General features: G+C 29.9%; 1 protein-coding gene across 5 annotated transcripts; it reads left to right on the top strand.

Annotated features, from left to right (window-relative positions):
* Positions 1 to 2450: 2450 nt before the first annotated feature.
* On the top strand, positions 2451 to 18916 carry LOC143349455 (monocarboxylate transporter 12-like). 5 transcript variants are annotated; one of them, XM_076780731.1, is made up of 11 exons: positions 2451 to 2690; positions 6263 to 6326; positions 6558 to 7049; positions 10290 to 10416; positions 13000 to 13143; positions 13244 to 13371; positions 13807 to 13941; positions 13994 to 14288; positions 17738 to 17806; positions 17883 to 18074; positions 18241 to 18916. In XM_076780731.1, exons 3-11 carry the CDS (start codon positions 6966 to 6968, stop codon positions 18399 to 18401), a joined length of 1335 nt encoding a protein of 444 aa, XP_076636846.1. In that variant the 5' UTR covers positions 2451 to 2690; positions 6263 to 6326; positions 6558 to 6965; the 3' UTR covers positions 18402 to 18916. The 5 variants fall into 5 exon arrangements, with proteins under 5 accessions (XP_076636846.1, XP_076636845.1, XP_076636843.1 ...); XM_076780730.1 differs by having other exon boundaries at positions 17647 to 17806; XM_076780728.1 differs by having other exon boundaries at positions 17647 to 17802; positions 18241 to 18915.
* The last annotated feature ends 1545 nt before the right edge of the window (positions 18917 to 20461 follow it).

Genomic DNA, 20461 nt, shown 5'->3' with positions numbered 1-20461 from the left:
AATTTTTACTAAAACAAATTTCAATTCAGTTTGCAATTTTCTAAGATTAAAATTTAGTAAAACTACATCACCCATACATGTGTGACAGAATTCTTCCACAATGAAATTAAATAAATAAATATTAATAAATTTATACTAAGCCAAATTTTAATCCAATTTAAATAGTAAATATCTGAAATGAAATTTTCATAAAATCACGTCACCCACACAAGGGTTACAGAATTTTTCTACAATGAAACTAAATAAATAAATATTAACAAATTTTAACCCAATTTAAATACTAAATATCTGAAATGAAAGTTTCATAAAATCACGTCACCCATACAAGGTTTACACAATTTTTCCACTACAAAACTAAATAAATCATTATTAATAAACTTTTACTAAGGCAAAAATAAGTACTAGGACAAATTCTAATTTACTTTGCAATTGTTTAAAATTAAAATTTCGTAGAATCACACATATATCTGTGACAGGATTTTTCCACTACAAAACTAAATAAATCAATATTAATAAATTTTAATTCAGTTTGCAATTTTCTAAGATACAAATTTGTTAAAATATTTTCTCCATTGCAGTCGAGGTGTTAAAATATAAAGAATGAAAAGAGAATGTTTTTCCACTACAAAACTAAATAAATAAATATTAATAAACCTGCACTAAGCCAAATTTTAATCCAATTTAAATACTAAATATCTGAAACGAAAGTTTCATAAAACCACGTCACCCATACAAGGTTTACACAATTTTTCCACTACAAAACTAAATAAATCATTATTAATAAACGTTTACTAAGGCAAAAATAAGTACTAGGACAAATTCTAATTTAGTTTCCAATTGTCTAAAATTAAAATTTCGTAGAATCACACATATATCTGTGTGAGGATTTTTCCACTACAAACCTAAATAAATATTAATAAATCCATAACAAGAAAAAATTTTAATTTAGTTTGCAATTTTCTAAGATTAAAATTTGTTAAAATATTTTCTCCATTGCAGTCGAGGTGTTAAAATATAAAGAATAAAAAGAGAATGTTTTTCCACTAGAAGACTAAATAAATAAATATTAATAAACCTGCACTAAGCCAAATTTTAACCCAATTTAAATAGTAAATATCTGAAATGAAATTTTCATAAAATCACGTCACCCATACAAGGGTTACAAAAATGTTTCCACAATGAAACTAAATAAATAAATATTAATAAACCTGCACAAAGCCAAATTTTAATCCAATTTAAATAGTAAATATCTGAAATAAAATTTTCATAAAATCACGTCACCCACACAAGGGTTACAAAATTTTTCCACAATGAAACAAAATAAATAAATATTAACAAATTTTAATCCAATTTAAATACTAAATATCTGAAATGAAAGTTTCATAAAATCACGTCACCCATACAAGGTTTACACAATTTTTCCACTACAAAACTAAATAAATCATTATTAATAAACGTTTACTAAGGCAAAAATAAGTACTAGGACAAATTCTAATTTACTTTGCAATTGTTTAAAATTAAAATTTCGTAGAATCACACATATATCTGTGACAGGATTTTTCCACTACAAAACTAAATAAATCAATATTAATAAATTTTAATTCAGTTTGCAATTTTCTAAGATACAAATTTGTTAAAATATTTTCTCCATTGCAGTCGAGGTGTTAAAATATAAAGAATGAAAAGAGAATGTTTTTCCACTACAAAACTAAATAAATAAATATTAATAAACCTGCACTAAGCCAAATTTTAATCCAATTTAAATACTAAATATCTGAAATGAAATTTTCATAAAACCACGTCGCCCACACAAGGATTACAAAAATGTTTCCACAACGAAACTAGATCATCAATAACAAACATCAACCAAGACTTTCAATTCAGATTGGAACCTTCAGAGACTAAAATTTCATGGAAGATTCAAGCGTTAAAAAATGAAGAATGAAAATAGAGTGCACTCGTACGTAAATACGGGACGCATAATAAGTATATCACACTGGGAGAACCGATTTTACCGCGATCACGTGTTCACTGTCACACATACGCGCCGCGTTCGACGAATGGTCGCGAGGGGGGCGGTGGGTCTCGTTCCCGGCACTGGGCATAATAAAATCGACCACCTTTTTCGGGGCGTAAAAAGGGAACCGCGCTCGAAAAAGCCGTGAGAAATCGGTCGTGTCCGCTCTCAGCGCGCGACAATGACGATTGCGGTGAAATCAGTGACGAGATATTGTTAATCTCTCGCGCGTCTCCATTTCGCGATTTCTTTCTCGCTCGGGCGTTCCTTCGCGGAGCGACCAGTCGCGGAAAAAGGATGCGCGCGATGGCTGGCGTCGTCATTTCGATTTATGACGCGCGCGCGATCGGTCAGTTTGCTTTTCGACCGCGAGCCGCCAGTGACAAATAACATTATCGTGCGAAACTAAGGAAAAAAAAAGTAATAAAAGAGAACTAGGTTTGCGAAGGGACGTCGACCTGCGATTATAAACGCGTATTCCGACGACATTTTTAAAATAGACCGATAACCGCGATATCGATAGCGAAACATCGACTGACCGAGGCTGTGTTTAAGCACAGTCGAGTGCCTTTATCGATTCGAGACGGACTTCGACCATTTTCCTACCCTTTCACCGGCCCTGTCGCCTCTGGATCCGATCCATAGATCGTCGGGGGACTTTGGACGAATTTCGGTAAGGTTCATTCCACGAAAATTTCTTTAATTTTTGAATTTTTTTCATATATAAACGCCTGATAGAGTTTTATTAGTAACTAAAATTTTCCTTAAATATTCTATTAAATATTAGTATTGTAAATTAATTTGTTTTTGTTTAAATTTTGTGAGCGATAGTGTTCGATTATACGGGGTGTTCGGCCAACCCTGGGAAAAATTTTAATGGGGGATTTTAGAGGCCAAAATAGGACGAAAATTAAGGATATCAATTTGTTGATGGAGGCTTCGTTAAAATGTTATTAATAATTAAATTGAAAAATTTCAAATCGTCTGGGAAAATTATTTCTAGCTAGGGGGGTCAATTTCAATCATTTTTGGTTATTAGACATACCCCCGAAATCCTACCCACTTTCGAGAAAAAAATTCCTTAACGAAAATATAATTTCAGAAGATTCATGCATATCTTTAAAACGCCATAACTTCTCGACGGATTGGACGATTTTAATGTTTGAAAAGGCAAACAACGCGTATTTTGGTGTAGAATATCTAGAAATTCTAACAATAACGAAAAAGTTGTTTTTTGACCCAGTAAAATGAGAAAAACCACATAAAAATGATCCAATTTTCAAACAGCCATAACTTCTACAATAGGGAATATATTTGAATGAAACTTTTTTCTGGAGTAGAGCCCATGGGTATCTACAAAATAGTATTAAACAATATTTTCGTAGCATGTTAAACAAAATTATTAAAAATGAAAAACAAATTTTTAAGAAAAATCGAGAAGGGGTGTACTGTTGATAATTTTCAGCGCAAAAAAACAATTTCAAATTGTTCTAAAAAAATTATTTTCAGCTGCGAGAGTCAATTATAATAATTTTTGGTCAATACACATACCCTCGAAATCCTAATCACTTTCGAGAAAAAAATTCGAGAATGTGTGAAATTTTTAGACGGAAAAAAAAAATTTCAAATCGTTCTGAAAAAATTATTTTTGGGTGTAGAGGTCGATTATAATCATTTTTGGTGGATAAATGTACCCTCGAAATCCTACACGATTTCGAGAAAAAAATTACTAAACGAAACTACAATGCCTGACCCAAAATAAAACCTTGAAATTTCATGCAAATCTATAAAACGCCATAATTCCTCCACGGATTGGACGATTTTAATGTTTAAAAAAGCAATCAACGCATATTTTAGTCTAGAATATGTAGAAATTCTAAAAATATTGGAAAATTTATTCGTTAATCCCGTAAAGTTAGAAAAACCCCATAAAAACGGTCCAATTTTCAAACGACCATAACTCCTACAATAGTGAATATATTTCAATGAAACTTTTTTCTAAAGTAGATCCCATGGGTATCTACAAAAAAGTATGAGACAACTTTTCTGTAAAGCGTCAAACGAAATTATTAAAAATGAAAAACGAATTTTTAAGAAAAATCGACAAGGGGTACTGCTGATATTTTTTGGCGGAAAAAAACAATTTCAAATCGTTCTGGAAAAATTATTTTCAGCTGCGAGGGTCAATTATAATAATTTTTGGTCAATACACATACCCTCGAAATCCTAATCACTTTCGAGAAAAAAATTCGAGAATGTGTGAAATTTTTAGACGGAAAAAAAAAAATTTCAAATCGTTCTGGAAAAATTATTTTCGGTTGTGGGGGTCAATTATAATAATTTTTGGTGAAGGGTGATATCCCCGAAATCCTACTCATTTCCTAGAAAAAAATTCGAGAATGTGTGAAATTTTTAGACGGAAAAAAAAAAATTTCAAATCGTTCTGAAAAAATTATTTTCGGTTGTGGGGGTCAATTATAATAATTTTTGGTGAATAGACCTACCCTCGAAATCTTACCCAGTTCCTTGAAAAAAATTCAGTACGATCGGAACTTTAAATGTTAATAACTTTTTAACGAAGCCTCCATCAACAAATTGGCATTCTTGATTTTCGTCTTATTTTGGCCTCTAGAATCCCCTATTAAAATTTCCCCCAGGGGAACATTCTATTTCTAATATTAAATAAAGATTCGTTTTATCAGAAAAAATATTTTTTTCATAATTTGAAATAAATATTATCTGCACACTTTGAAAAGATATTCTATTTCTAATATTACATAAAGATTCATTTTATAATAAGAAAAAAATATTATTTTCATAATATGAAATAAATATTATCTGTATATTAGAAAAAAATATTCTATTTCTAATATTGCATAAAAATTCATTTTCTAATGGGGAAAAAATATATTTTTCATAATATGAAGTAAATATTATCTGTATATTAGGAAAAATATTCTACTTCTAATATGAAATAAAAATTCATTTAATATTCTGAAAACCATATTTTTCTCGTAACATGAAATAGATATTTCCAGCATATTTAAAAAAGAACACCCTGTATACTAAAGCGTTTATTCCCGTTAATAAATAATAAAAATTCTTAGCATTCTTCTGGATGTTTCATTCAGTTTTTTGAACCTATCATTCTCATATAAAAATTTTACTAGCCACAAATAATAATATTTGTGCAATTACATGAAACATCAGTCTGATTGCAATCCTTTAAATAATGTTTTGGCGTATGTAAATCAGAGACGAGTGTCCACGATAAAACAATTAACAGTAGAAAGCATGTCTCGGATAAACTCAGTTTGTTATCGACGCCACTGGACGATTGCACTTGTTATTAATAATATAATTTGCATTTTACTTCTAAGCGTACGTATGCATGGATTTTAGAATAAAAAAAAATTGCAATGAATAATGCATGCCAAACTTGCTTTGATCTGACGAACTGTTTACGTTTAAATTATTTAAATATGTCTGCACGAACAAAGATCGCTTCTTAATTTAAAATTCTAAACAACTTATCTCAAAATGGGACGCGAAAGTAAATCATTTAATTTCATAGACTATTGAAATTAAATTCAATTTTTGCATAGTCTTTGCAAGAAGTTAGAAAATATAATAAATGTAACGATATATCGAGTCATATAAAGTTACGATCATTTTATATATACTTTATCTTATCTTTATATATAATAAGATATAAAAAACGAAACTTCTAACGCAGATTAATCCATATGTGACTTTGTTGAGGATTGTTTAACAATGTAGTATGTTCTCATCATTTACATTAATATTAACGCCAACCTCACTAATTTCAAATTAATTATAATGGGAAATTTCTTGTTGTTTCGCCAAGAAAACAGAAAAATGGTCGAGCATCGAGATTAAAATTTTCTTTTACCAGTTTGGAAACGTTACCGCGAATAAGCTAGATTCCCGTGCAATTTATATTGTTATAAATAGTAGATATCTACACGTAACATAATAACAAACTGGGAACGCGTTTGTTGTTTTCACGCGAATCAGAATATTTGAACCAGAGGGCAACAGGCTCTGATCTTGTTCGCTACTTTCTCATGCAAGTAGATAAGTCATTGTTACTGCAATGCAAAAACCATGTGTTTAATATTAAGTACGATATGTTATTCACAATACATAATGACTCTAATTAACTTTAATTTATTACAGCCATTTACTAGAAATGTTCGAACACTAATTTAACACATATTTCAGGAAAATGTGCTCTACAAATTCAACCATCGTTCTACATTCCTCTTCAAGGACACTATCAGACACAGTGAGTAAAATACTGTAAGTCTAATTAATTTAGAAAACTGGAAAGCAAATAGGACATATTTCGAATCGAGTAGTGTCTGAATAAATATCGAAGATAACAGCCCAAATTGGAGTTTCGTTCGAAACACTTGTGGCCATAAATAAAACATCGTTTTCGACTCGATCGGTAGATAAGCAGATTTAATTCAAAAAATTCTGTGCGAAGAAGCAATTAGGAATTTTTTCTCCCCAGGTCGCCACGATGTTCAGAGAGTTGCATTCTTGAAGACGCCCAGGAACGTCGTCCGGCCTGAAAACACTCCGAATTTTATTTAATTATTGTCGTCGAACGCGAGGAGAAAATACTTTTGGCGTCGCAAAACCCATAAATAGACTTACTAATATTTTTCCATGGATCGACGGAACAAAGAGGGGCGAACGAAGGACGAATCAATTTGCTGTTGAGTGACAGTGACTAGTCACAACTGAAGCAAGAAGTGAGGGAAACTCCGGAACCAGTCTATCTGGATTACCTATCGAATCGTTAAACAGTGAATCAAGTGACAGTAATTAAGCTACATTTCGCGTGAGATTGTACTTTAAGGATCTCGACGATACTTGGCGAATTATTGTTTAAACACGTTTGTATGACGGAACGAACATGGTGAACGTCGTCCACTCCAAGAAGAAGGCACCTGATGGCGGTTGGGGGTGGTTCGTTTGCCTTGGCAGCAGCCTAATCACGGTGAGAATTCAATTTTTTTTAAATTAATTTCGTCTTATTGATTTGTAAGACAAAGAAAAAAATTTGTATTTCAGACAAATGGAAGATTCTCTTTTTCTGTTTCTTCCTAGATCATCTGTTATTTCTTTTATAGATTTATTATTATTTACTAGCAAACTATTCACGGTGAGAAATTATATTTCAAAATTAATTTCGTCTTATTGATTTGTAATTTTCAGACTGAAATGAGAGAATTTTTCTGAGATTTCTCTTTCTTCCTAGATTGTTTGTTATCTTTTTTATAGATTTATTATTAGTTCTTAGCAGCCTAATCACGGTGAGAATTCATTTTTTTTTTTCAAATTAATTTCGTCTTATTGATTTGTAATTTTCAGAAATGAAAGAATTTTTCTGAGTTTTCTGTTTCGTCCCTGTTATCTCTTTTGTAGATTTATTATTAGTTCTTAGCAGCCTAATCAAGGTGAGAATTCAATTTTTTAAAAATTGATTTCGTTTTATTGATTTGTAATTTTCAGAAATGAAAGAATTTTTCTGAGTTTTCTGTTTCTTCCTAGATCGTCTGTCATCTCTTTTATAGATTTATTATTAGTTCTTAGCAGTCTAATTATGGTGAGAATTCAATTTTTTTAAAATTAATTTCGTTTTATTGATTCGTAATTTTCAAAAATGAAAGAATTTTTCTGAGTTTTCTGTTTCTTCCTAAATCGTCTGTTATTTCATTTATAGATTTATTATTAGTTCTTAGCAGCCTAATCACGGTGAGAATTCATTTTTTTTAAATTAATTTCGTCTTATTGATTCGTAATTTTCAGACAGAAATGAAAGAATTCTTCTGAGTTTTCTGTTTCTTCCTAAATCGTCTGTTATTTCATTTATAGATTTATTATTAGTTCTTAGCAGCCTAATCACGGTGAGAATTCATTTTTTTTAAATTGATTTCGTTTTATTGATTTGTAATTTTCAGAAATGAAAGAATTTTTCTGAGTTTTCTGTTTCGTCCAAGATCGTCTCTTTTATAGATTTATTATTAGTTCTTAGCAGCCTAATCACGGTGAGAATTCAATTTTTTTTTAAATTAATTTTGTCTTATTGATTTGTAATTTTCAGACAAAAATGAAAGAATTTTTTTGAGTTTTCTGTTTCTTCCTAGATTGTTTGTTATCTTTTTTATAGATTTATTATTAGTTCTTAGCAGCCTAATTATGGTGAGAATTCAATTTTTTTTAAATTAATTTCGTCTTATTGATTCATAATTTTCAGACTGAAATAAAAGAATTTTTCTGAGTTGTCTGTTTCTTCCTAGATTGTTTGTTATCTTTTTTTATAGATTTATTATTAGTTCTTAGCATTCTAATCACGGTGAGAATTCATTTTTTTAAACATTAATTTCGTCTTATTGATTTGTAATTTTCAGACAGAAATGAAAGATTTTTTCTGAATTTTCTGTTTCGTCCCTGTTATCTCTTTTATGGATTTATTATTAGTTTTTTGCAGCCTAATGACGGTGAGAATTCAATTTTTTTTAAATTGATTTCGTTTTATTGATTCATAATTTTCAGACTAAAGTGAAAGAATTTTTCTGAGTTTTCTGTTTCGTCCCAGATCGTCTCTTTTATATATTTATTATTAGTTCTTAGCAGCCTAATCACGGTGAGAATTCAATTTTTTTTAAATTAATTTCCTCTTATTGATTTGTAATTTTCAGACAGAAATGAAAGATTTTTTCTGAGTTTTCTGTTTCGTCCCTGTTATTTCTTTTATGGATTTATTATTAGTTTTTTGCATCCTAATCACGGTGAGAATTCAATTTTTTTTAAATTGATTTCGTTTTATTGATTCATAATTTTCAGACTGAAGTGAAAGAATTTTTCTGAGTTTTCTGGTTCTTCCTAGATTGTTTGTTATTTCTTTTGTAGATTTATTATTAGTTTTTAGCAGCCTAATCACGGTGAGAATTCAATTTTTTTTAATTAATTTCGTCTTATTGATTTGTAATTTTCAGAAATGAAAGAATTTTTCTGAGTTTTCTGTTTCTTCCTAGATTGTTTGTTATCTTTTTTATAGATTTATTATTAGTTCTTAGCAGCCTAATCACGGTGAGAATTCAATATTTTTTAAATTAATTTCGTCTTATTGATTCATAATTTTCAGACTGAAATGAAAGAATTTTTCTGAGTTTTCTGTTTCTTCCTAGATTGTTTGTTATCTTTTTTTATAGATTTATTATTAGTTCTTAGCATTCTAATCACGGTGAGAATTCATTTTTTTTTTAAATTAATTTCGTTTTATTGATTCGTAATTTTCAGACTGAAATGAAAGAATTTTTCTGAGTTTTCTGTTTCGTCCCAGATCGTCTGTCATCTCTTTTATTGATTTATTAATAGTTCTTAGCAGCCTAATCACGGTGAGAATTAATTTTTTTAAAATTAATTTCGTTTTATTGATTTGTAATTTTCAGAAATGAAAGAATTTTTCTGAGTGTTCTGTTTCTTCCTAGATTGTTTGTTATCTTTTTTTATAGATTTATTATTAGTTCTTAGCAGCCTAATCACGGTGAGAATTCAATATTTTTTAAATTAATTTCGTTTTATTGATTCGTAATTTTCAGACTGAAATGAAAGAATTTTTCTGAGTTTTCTGTTTCTTCCTAGATCGTCTGTCATCTCTTTTATAGATTTATTTTATTATATCTTTTCTTAATGAAAGAAGTAAATAAAATAACAATATTACATTACTTTTATAGCTTCTATTATCATAAATAAATAAATCTAATCTCTCTCTACTATTTCTTGTATATTATACACGTCTTTGCTTTCTCAAATTGTTGAATATACAATTACAAAAAATAATTTTCCATGTCTTTGCAACATTACAGAATGTAATTATGTTTGAATTGTTTGCGTTAATATTTGATTGAAAATCCTAACCTAATAGCGTGATTAATTAAATAAAAATTGTAGAATGAAAATAGGTGATGAATAAATTTGGAAAAATTAATGAAAAATTCTTAGGAAACGCCAGTTCCCTAACTTGTTATAATCTCTTTTTTTGTATTTAATTTTTTCCTGGTCTATGAACCCAGATTTCTCCACGTGATTACACATACTTTATGTGTTCTTGTTTGCTCGCTAATACATTTGAAATAACATACGTCCACATTTGAATAAATATTAAACAGAACTAGGTAAAGAAACGAAGAATCGTTAGACACGACGATTATTTTATATTTTTTTACCACAGCTTTCTTTAAGATCTCTGGATCCTTCGTTCGGTCTTCTCTTTCACGATCCTTTGGAGGAGCTTGACGTCGACTCCACTGGAACGTCGCTAATTATGAGCATCCTCGATTCTATCGTCAATTTTTCAGGTATTAAAATTATATATTTAACACTGGAACTACCAAAACAGTCAAAATTAGTCGAAATTCCTAATAATACAAAATTCACTCGACTGGATTTTTCGAATCGTAGTTTTTTTTATAAATACACTATAATAGTCGGTAAATCTATTGTTAATAAATATGAAAGTGACTCACATTAAATTCAACAAAATTTCAAATACAATTCTATCTCATTAAAATACATTACTGAAATTATTTCATCTCTTTACCCAAATATTGTTTTCTTTTAATTTAGGTCTCTTAATAGGATCATTGAACTATCAAAGCAGCCAAAATGAGTCCCAGTTTCTAATAATATTTGTACAAAATTCACTCGACTGGATTTTTCAAAATTTAGTGTTAATAAACATGAAAGTAAGCCACATTAAATGCAACAAAATTTCAAATACAATCCTCATTAAAATACATTCACTGAAATCATTTGATTTCTTTACCTAAATATTGTTTCCTTTTAATTTAGATCTCTTAATAGAACCACTGAACTATCAAAGTAGTCAAAATGACTCCCAGTTTCTAATAAAATTTATACAAAATTCACTCGACTCGATTTTTCAATATTTATCGTAATTTTTTTTATAAATACACTATAATACTCGTTAGTTCTAGTGTTAATAAACATGAAAGTGAACCACATAAATTTCAACAAAATTTCAAATCCAATTCTTCCTCATTAAAATACATTCACTGAAATTATTTCATCACTTTACCCAAATATTTTCTTTTAATTTAGGTCTCTTAATAGGATCATTGAACTATCAAAGCAGCCAAAATGAGTCCCAGTTTCTAATCAAATTTGTACAAACTTCACTAGACTGGATTTTTCAAAATTTAATGTTAATAAACATTGAAGTGAGCCACATTAAATTCAACAATTCTGTCTCATTAAAATACATTCACTGAAATTATTTCATCTCTTTACCCAAATATTTTCTTTTAATTTAGGTCTCTTAATAGGCCCATTGAACTACCAAAACAGTCAAAATAAATCCCAGTTTCTAATCAAATTTATACAAAATTCACTCGTCTGGATTTTTCAATATTTATCGTAATTTTTTGTATAAATACACTAATTGTCGATAAATCTATTGTTAATAAACATGAAAGTGAGCCACATTAAATTCAACAAAATTTCAACTACATTTCTACCTCATTAAAATACATTACTGAAATCATTTAACCTCTTTACCCAAATATTTTCTTTTAATTTAGGTCAAAACAGTCAAAATAATTCCCAGTTTCTAATAAAATTTATACAAAATTCACTCAACTGCATTTCTCAAAATTTAGTGTTAATAAACATGAAAGTGAGCCACATTAAATTCAACAAAATTTCATATACAATTCTTCCTCATTAAAATACATTCACTGAAATCATTTCACCTCTTTACCCAAATATTTTCTTTTAATTTAGGTCAAAACAGTCAAAATAATTCCCAGTTTCTAATAAAATTTATACAAAATTCACTCGACTGAATTTTTCAAAATTTAGTGTTAATAAACATGAAAGTGAGCCACATTAAATTCAACAAAATTTCAAATACAATTCTTCCTCATTAAAATACATTCACTGAAATCATTTCATCTCTTTACCCAAATATTTTCTTTTAATTTAGGTCAAAACAGTCAAAATAATTCCCAGTTTCTAATAAAATTTATACAAAATTCACTCAACTGCATTTCTCAAAATTTAGTGTTAATAAACATGAAAGTGAGCCACATTAAATTCAACAAAATTTTAAATACAATTCTATCTCATTAAAATACATTACTGTAATTATCTCACCTCTTTACCCAAATATTTTCTTTTAATTCAGATCTTTTAATAGGGCCACTGAACTATCAAAGCAATCAAAATAATTTTGTTTTTTATCAAATTTATACAAAATTCACTAGACTGGATTTTTCAATATTTATCGTAATTTTTCTTATAAATACACTATAATTGTCGATAGTTCTAGTGTTAATAAATATGAAAATGAGCCACATTAAATTCAACAAAATTTTAAATACAATTCTATCTCATTAAAATACATTTACTGAATTTTCTTTTAATTTAGGTCTCTCAATAGGCTCACTGAACTACCAAAACAGTCAAAATAATTCCCAGTTTCTAATCAAATTTATACAAAATTCAATAGACTGGGATTTTTCAATATTTATCGTAGTTTTTTTCATAAATACACTACAATTGCCGTTAGTTCTAGTGTTAATAAATATGAAAATGAGCCACATTAAATTCAACAAAATTTTAAATACAATTCTATCTCATTAAAATACATTTACTGAATTTTCTTCTAATTTAGGTCTCTTAATAGGCTCACTGAACTACCAAAACAGTCAAAATAATTCCCAGTTTCTAATAAAATTTATACAAAATTCACTAGACTGGGATTTTTCAATATTTATCGTAGTTTTTTTCATAAATACACTACAATTGCCATTAATTCTAGTGTTAATAAATATGAAAATGAGCCTCATTAAATTCAACAAAATTTTAAATACAATTCTATCTCATTAAAATACATTTACTGAATTTTCTTTTTAATTTAGGTCTCTTAATAGGCCCACTATTAAAAAAATACTCCTACAGACAAGTGGCTTTCTTCGGATCTCTTCTAAGTTGCACAGGACTGATACTTACATCCAGAGCCAACAGCATGTTCCACATAATTTGCACGTACAGTATTTTAGGAGGTACGAAATAACAATAAAATTAAAACATAATAAAATATAATAAAATAATAATTCATAATACCTTTCTCACACACTTAATATCCTTTTAATTCCCTTATAGGCTTAGGAACCGGATTAGCGATCGCATCGTCCTTCGTAGCGTTGAACACGTTCTTCGATAAAAAACGAGGCCAAGCTGTCGGTTTTTCAATGGCTGGAACAACTTTAGCCATGATGCTGGTACCACAAGTATGGCGAACGATTTTTCCACGTCATTTTATATTTTAACCCCTTGACGGCCGCTGTCACGCGTACGTGACTTCGCTAGCCCAACCGTTACCAGCCGCTCTCACGTTTACGTGATTCGATTATTCCGTAATATCGTCGTTCGAACGATCTATCGAGTTCAATAGTACACTTTGATCTATTCTCAAAAAGTCAGATAGAGAATATAGAATGTTTATTTTGGAAATTTTTAATTTTCGAAGTAACTTTTGTTTATAGCTAGCCCAACCGTTACCAGCCGCTCTCACGTTCACGTGATTCGATTATTCCGTAATATCGTCGTTCGAACGATCTATCGAGTTCAATAGTACACTTTGATCTATTATCAAAAAGTCAGATAGAAAATATAGAATATTTGTTTTGGAAATTTTTAATTTTCGAAGTAACTTTTGTTTATAGTTTATACATCTTCTGTTGGCTGCTTATGGCTTTCGAGGAGCAACGATGATCGTCGGAGCATGGGCCCTGCACTCGACTGTCGGCGCTTGTTTACTGCGACCGCTGGAAAATAAAAAAGGGAAACACGTTAGAAAGGTAATATTACGCGTAATGGAAATTTTAAATTGCTGAGAAAGCTTGGTTTTAGCTTACAGAAATGAATAAGGTACCTGAAGGAGACACTCTGTTGCACGCGAATAACAATGGCGCGGAAATAAATCTGAAAAACAGTAGCAAGGCCGCCACGATCGACGCAACGAGCGAGGATGACGAAACCGAGGAAAAAGAGAAAGACGAGCCATTCGTCGAGAAGATTAAAAAAACTTTTGATTTGGATCTCCTCAAAGATGGCGTCTACTTGAACGTCATCATCGGTCTGAGTCTGTATTACGTGGCTGAGTCCAATTTCAAACTGATGACTCCGTTTTTCTTGTCTAGCATAGGTAAGTAACAGTTTTAGGAAGCTTCGAAATCGGTACTGTAGCGAAAGGATGACAACTGAAAAATAAAATGAACTTCTTGCTAAATACGAGGGTAAAACTATTGAAAAATATCGAGTGATATTAATGGTTAAATGTTAGATTTAGATATTCGGTAATTTTCCAAAGATTCTTGCTGTTTACGAGGCTATCAACGCAAGAGGAACTCTATTTTTATAATTTATCATCCTCGCTACGGCACACAGTGGAGCGAAACCTGAAAAAGCGCGATAAATGGTCAGAAAAAGTCGATTATTTTCTTCTAAATATTATTTTAGTTCGATAATTTCATGGTATATTTTTGTGCAGTTTCTTTTCAAGTATTAAGTGTAGGATAATTTTTCATTTGGGTTTGTGTTATTTTGTTTGACTTCATTTGTAAATTCACTACTGAAGATAATAATGAATCATTTATTTACTCGTTTTGAAAATTTCGTAATCCTTTGAAATTCATTACGAGAGGATTAAAAATCTGATAGAAATAGAAATAATACACACGTTACAAAGAATTGTTTGTCTTTTATTTTTTTAAATTGATTATGAAAGAAATAAAAATCTGATAAAAATAATATACAGGGTGTACGGCCAACGCTGGGAAAAATTTTAATGGGGGATTCTAGAGGCCAAAATAAGACGAAAATCAAGGATATCAATTTCTTGATGGAGGCTTCGTTAAAAAGTTATTAACAATTAAATCCAACAATTTCAAATCGTCTTGGAAAAATTATTTTCGGTTGCGGGGGTTAATTGCGAGCATTTTTGGTGAATAGACCTACCCTCGAAATCTTACCCAGTTTCGAGAAAAAAATTCGAGAAGGTGAGAAATTTTTCAATGGAAAAAAAAAAATTTCAAATCGCCTTGGAAAAATTATTTTTAGTTGCAGGGGTCAATTGCAAGTATTTTTGGTCAACAGACATACCCACGAAATCCTAATCAGTTTCGAGAAAAAAATTCCTTACCGAAAATATAATTTCTGGTCAGAAATGCCTCCCTGAAATTTCATGCAAATGTTTAAAATGTCATAACTTTTGAACGGATTGGACGATTTTAATGTTTAAAAAAGCAAACTACGCGTATTTTGGTGGAGAATATGTACCAATCGCAAAAATATTCGAAAAGTTGGTCCTTGACCCCGCAAAATGAGAAAAACCTCATAAAAATGGTCCAATTTTCAAACAACCATAATTCCTACAATTGTGAATATATTTCAATGAAACTTTTTTCTGAAGTAGAGCTCATGGGCACCTACAAAAAAGTATTAGACAACTTTTCTGTAGGGCGTCAAACAAAATTACTAAAAATGAAAAACGAATTTTTAAGAAAAATCGACAGGGGGTAGCTACTGATATTTTTTGGCGAAAAAAAAAAAATTCAAATCGTTCTAAAAAAATTATTTTCGGGTGTAGGGGTCCATTATAGTCATTTTTGGTGGATAGATGTACCCCCGAAATCCTACGCGATTTTGAGAAAAAAATTACTAAACGAAACTACAATGACCCTGACCCAAAATAGTACCTTGAAATTTCATGCAAATCTTTAAAATATCATAACTCCTGAACGGATTGAAGGATTTCAATGTTTAAAAAAGCAATCAACGCGTATTTTAGTCTAGAATATGTAGAAATTCTAAAAATATTGGAAAAGTTGTTCCTTGACCCCGTAAAATGCAAAAAACCCCCTAAAAATGGTCCAATTTTCAAACAACCATAATTCCTACAATTGTGAATATATTTCAATGAAACTTTTTTCTCAAGTAGAGCTCATGGGTACCTACAAAAAAGTATTAGAAAACATTTCTGTGGGAAGTCAAACAAAATTACTAAAAATGGAAAATGAATTTTTAAGAAAAATCGATAGGAGGTAGCTACTGATATTTTTCGGCGAAAAAAAAAAATTTCAAATTGTTCTGAAAAAATTATTTTCATCTAGGGGGGTCAATTACAATCATTTTTGGTCAATAGACATACCCTCGAATTCCTACGCATTTTCGAGAAAAAAATTCCAGTATGTGCAGAAATTTTTTGTCAAAATTGGAAAATTTCAAATCATCTTAAAAAAATTATTTTTAGTTGCAGGAGTCAATTACAATAATTTTTTATGAATAAACATATCCCCCAAATCCTACACATTTTCGAGAAAAAAATTCAGATGGAGAAATTTCTCTACAAAATTAAAAAATTTCAAATCATTCTAAAAAAATTATTTTTAGTTACAGTAATCAATTACAATCATTTTTCGTCAATACACATACCCTCGAAATCCTAATCAATTACGAGAAAAAAATTCCAGTATTTGCAGAAATTTTTCGTCAAAATTGGAAAATTTCAAATCATTCTAAAAAAATTATTTTTAGTTGCAGGAGTCAATTACAATCATTTTTCGTCAATACACATACCCTCGAAATCCTAATCAATTTCGAGAAAAAAATTCCACTATGTGCAGAAATTTTTCGTCGAAATTGGAAAATTTCAAATCATCTTAAAAAAATTATTTTTAGTTACAGGAGTCAATTACAATCATTTTTGATGAATAAACATACCCCCGAAATCTATGCATTTTCGAGAAAAAAATTCAGATAAATGGACAAACTCGACAAAATTAAAAAATTTCAAATCATTCTAAAAAAATTATTTTCAGTTACAGTAATCAATTACAATCATTTTTCGTCAATACACATACCCTCGAAATCTTAATCAATTTCGAGAAAAAAATTCCACTATGTGCAGAAATTTTTCGTCGAAATTGAAAAATTTCAAATCATCTTAAAAAAATTATTTTTAGTTGCAAGAGTCAATTACAATCATTTTTCGTCAATACACATACCCTCGAAATCCTAATCAGTTTCGAGAAAAAAATTCCAGTGTTTGCAGAAATTTTTCGTCGAAATTGGAAAATTTCAAATCATCTTAAAAAAATTATTTTTAGTTGCAGGAGTCAATTACAATAATTTTTGATGAATAAACATACCCCCGAAATCCTACCCACTTTCTAGAAAAAAATTAATTACAGGCGCAACTTTAAACGTTAATAACTTTTTAACGAAACCTCAGTTAAGAAATTTAAATTCTTGATTTTCGTCTTATTTTGGTCCCTAAAATCCCCCATAAAAACCTCCCCCAGGTGTGGTCGAACACCCTGTATAGAATTGAACTTTAAAAAAATAGTTTATCGTCTGGTATAAAAAGGGAACTACGCAAAAATAGATTAAACGAATCGCCATCGATTTGCCAATCGTTTATCGCGTTTTTTCGGGTTTCGTTCCACTGTGCAGCATTGTTTAGGATTTCGGTAGACACCTCGAAGGAACTTGACCGTCGATAGGATTGTCCAACGTGGAAGTTGCCTCTTGTTTGTCAATAACCGCATTCACCGACATTCTTGCCCGCCTTCTACTCCCAACCATCTTCGACAGATTCGGTTTCAAGAAGAGGTCCATCTTCTGGATATTCTGCCTGCTGGTTGGAATCGGACGATCCAGTCGGTATATCTATTTATTTACATTCCAAGGTAAACAGGTTCGTCGACTAATGGGCTTCTTAATTTTCGTCCTTTTCCAGTTATGGCGGAGCAATCGAAAGGCGTGCTTTTGATAGTGACTTTCGTGGTGATAGGATTCCTGCGCGGCGCCACTTTGGTGAACTTGAATCTCAGCGTATCCGAATGTTGTTCCTTGAAAAAGCTGCCCAGCGCCTTTGGAATATTCATGGTGTCCAAGGGTTTGTTCGTCGTGACGCTGAGCCCCTTAATTGGTGCGTTCAAAGTTTAATTTATCGACGGGAACGCGTTCACTGTCCGGTCCCGCGGCGGCGTATCTAATAGCACGGCGGGACGACCCATATACGGGTCACGGACAGTGAACGTGGTGGAAGTAGATATTTCATTGAAATTAGCCATTATTTTTTCACTCCTTATCAGGATATATCAGAGACGCCAGCCAGAGTTATACTGTTTGCGTACACGTGATGACGTTCATGATAAGCATCACTTTTGTCACATGGAGTATCGAATTCGTGTACAGTTTGCTTAGAAGGAGAGCTATCTCGGCCAAGCAAGCACAGAACGAAGTAATAGAATGATAACGTCGTTTAGGTATTACGCGAAGATCTGGGTTTCATGTATCGAATCGAGAAACATTAATTATTTATTTGTAAACGACAAATATTTTCTTTTACCAATGACGATTTACGTTCAAATTTGGCCATCATTCTTCACTCATCGTTGATACCAATTTGATCACACGAGAATAAAAATCTGACTAATTAATGACCATTATGAATTCGTTTCGTAATTAAAAGTTGAAATTCATTTTCTGATATAAAGAATTCTTAAATTAAATATATAAGTATGCTACATTCAGAAACACTGGTTTTTAAATTATTCTTTTTTATAATATCTTGTGTTTAAACATATAGTCACGTATCACATAATATATTAAAAAGTATATTTAATAAAATGGAACAAGTGACAGGAGCTTATAAATAAGTAAATAAGAAGTTCATGAGATTGTGTAATGTCTCATGCTGTTGATACTTGTGACTAAAGTCAATATATTAATAACGTATCACATTTTGACGCTGCGTTTTATATAAATGATATTTTGTCTGCTCCAATTTTGCTCTTACCGTAAAAGTACAATAAAATAAATGCACAAAAATTACGAGTCCGTTACTTATTTATTTCTATCCAATTCCCTTAAATAATACTAAATATAATAGCTATAAAAATTTGACAAAATTGATTAAATAAGCTTGATTTATAGAAGTTTAGTCTCAAACCCGGATTACTGTCATGATTGAATTCACTTATCCGAACAAGAACTCATACGAACGAAAAATTAAAAATGATGAGAATAATTGATAAACTTTTATTAAATTCACTGTTTATGAGATTCATGGAAATAGAATTTTACTATATTACAAACAAAATAACGAGAAAATTCCTATTTTTATCCAGTTTTTCTAAATAATACTGAATAACTAAAATTCAAACTTTTATATCTTGTTTTATCCATCAAATATAATAGTTCGACAAAATTGATTAATTAACCTTGATTTACGAAAATTTAGTCTCAAACCCGGATTACTGTCACGATTGAATTCACTTATCCGAACAAGAACTCATACGAACAAAAAATTAAAAATAGTGGGAATAATTAATAAGCTATTATAAAATAATTGCTTATTAGATTCATGAAAATGGAATTTTACTATAATTTCTACTTTTATCCAGTTTTCCTAAATAATACTAAATAACTAAAATTCAAACTTTTTTATTTTATCCATCAAATATAAAAGTTTGACAAAATTCATTAATTAACCTTGATTTATAAAAATTTAGTCTCAAACCCGGATTACTGTGACGATTGAATTCACTTATCCGAACAAGACTCTATACCAACGAATAATTATAAATAGTGGGAATAATTGATAAACTTTTATTAAATTCACTGTTTATGAGATTCATGAAAATGGAATTTTACTATATTACAAACAAAATAACGAGAAAATTTCTATTTTTATCCAGTTTTTCTAAATAATACTAAATAACTAAAATTCAAACTTTTATATCTTGTTTTATCCATCAAATATAATAGTTCGACAAAATTGATTAATTAACCTTGATTTGTAAAAATTTAGTCTCAAACCCGGATTACTGTCACGATTGAATTCACTTATCCGAACAAGATTCCTTACCAACGAAAAATTAAAAATAGTGGGAATAATTGATAAACTTTTATCAAACGAACTGCTTATGAGATTCATGAAAATGGAATTTTACTATAATTTCTATTTTTATTCGGTTTTCCTAAATAATACTAAATAACTAAAATTCAGACTTTCATATTTTGTTTCATCCATCAAATATAAAAGTTTGACCAAATTGATTAAATAACCTTGATTTACGAAAATTTAGTCTCAAACCCGGATTACTGTCACGATTGAATTCACTTATCCGAACAAGACTCCATACCAACGAATAATTAATGTAGTGGGAATAATTCATAAACTTTTATTAAATGAACTGCTTATGGGATTCTTGTAAATGGAGTTTTACTATATCACAAGCAAAATAACGAGAAAATTCCTATTTTTATCCAGTTTTTCTAAATAATACTGAATAACTAAAATTCAAACTT

This window comes from Colletes latitarsis, chromosome 13 (assembly GCF_051014445.1).
Source record: "Colletes latitarsis isolate SP2378_abdomen chromosome 13, iyColLati1, whole genome shotgun sequence".
NCBI lineage: Eukaryota > Metazoa > Arthropoda > Insecta > Hymenoptera > Colletidae > Colletes > Colletes latitarsis.
This window is presented reverse-complemented; position numbering and strand designations above follow the sequence as displayed.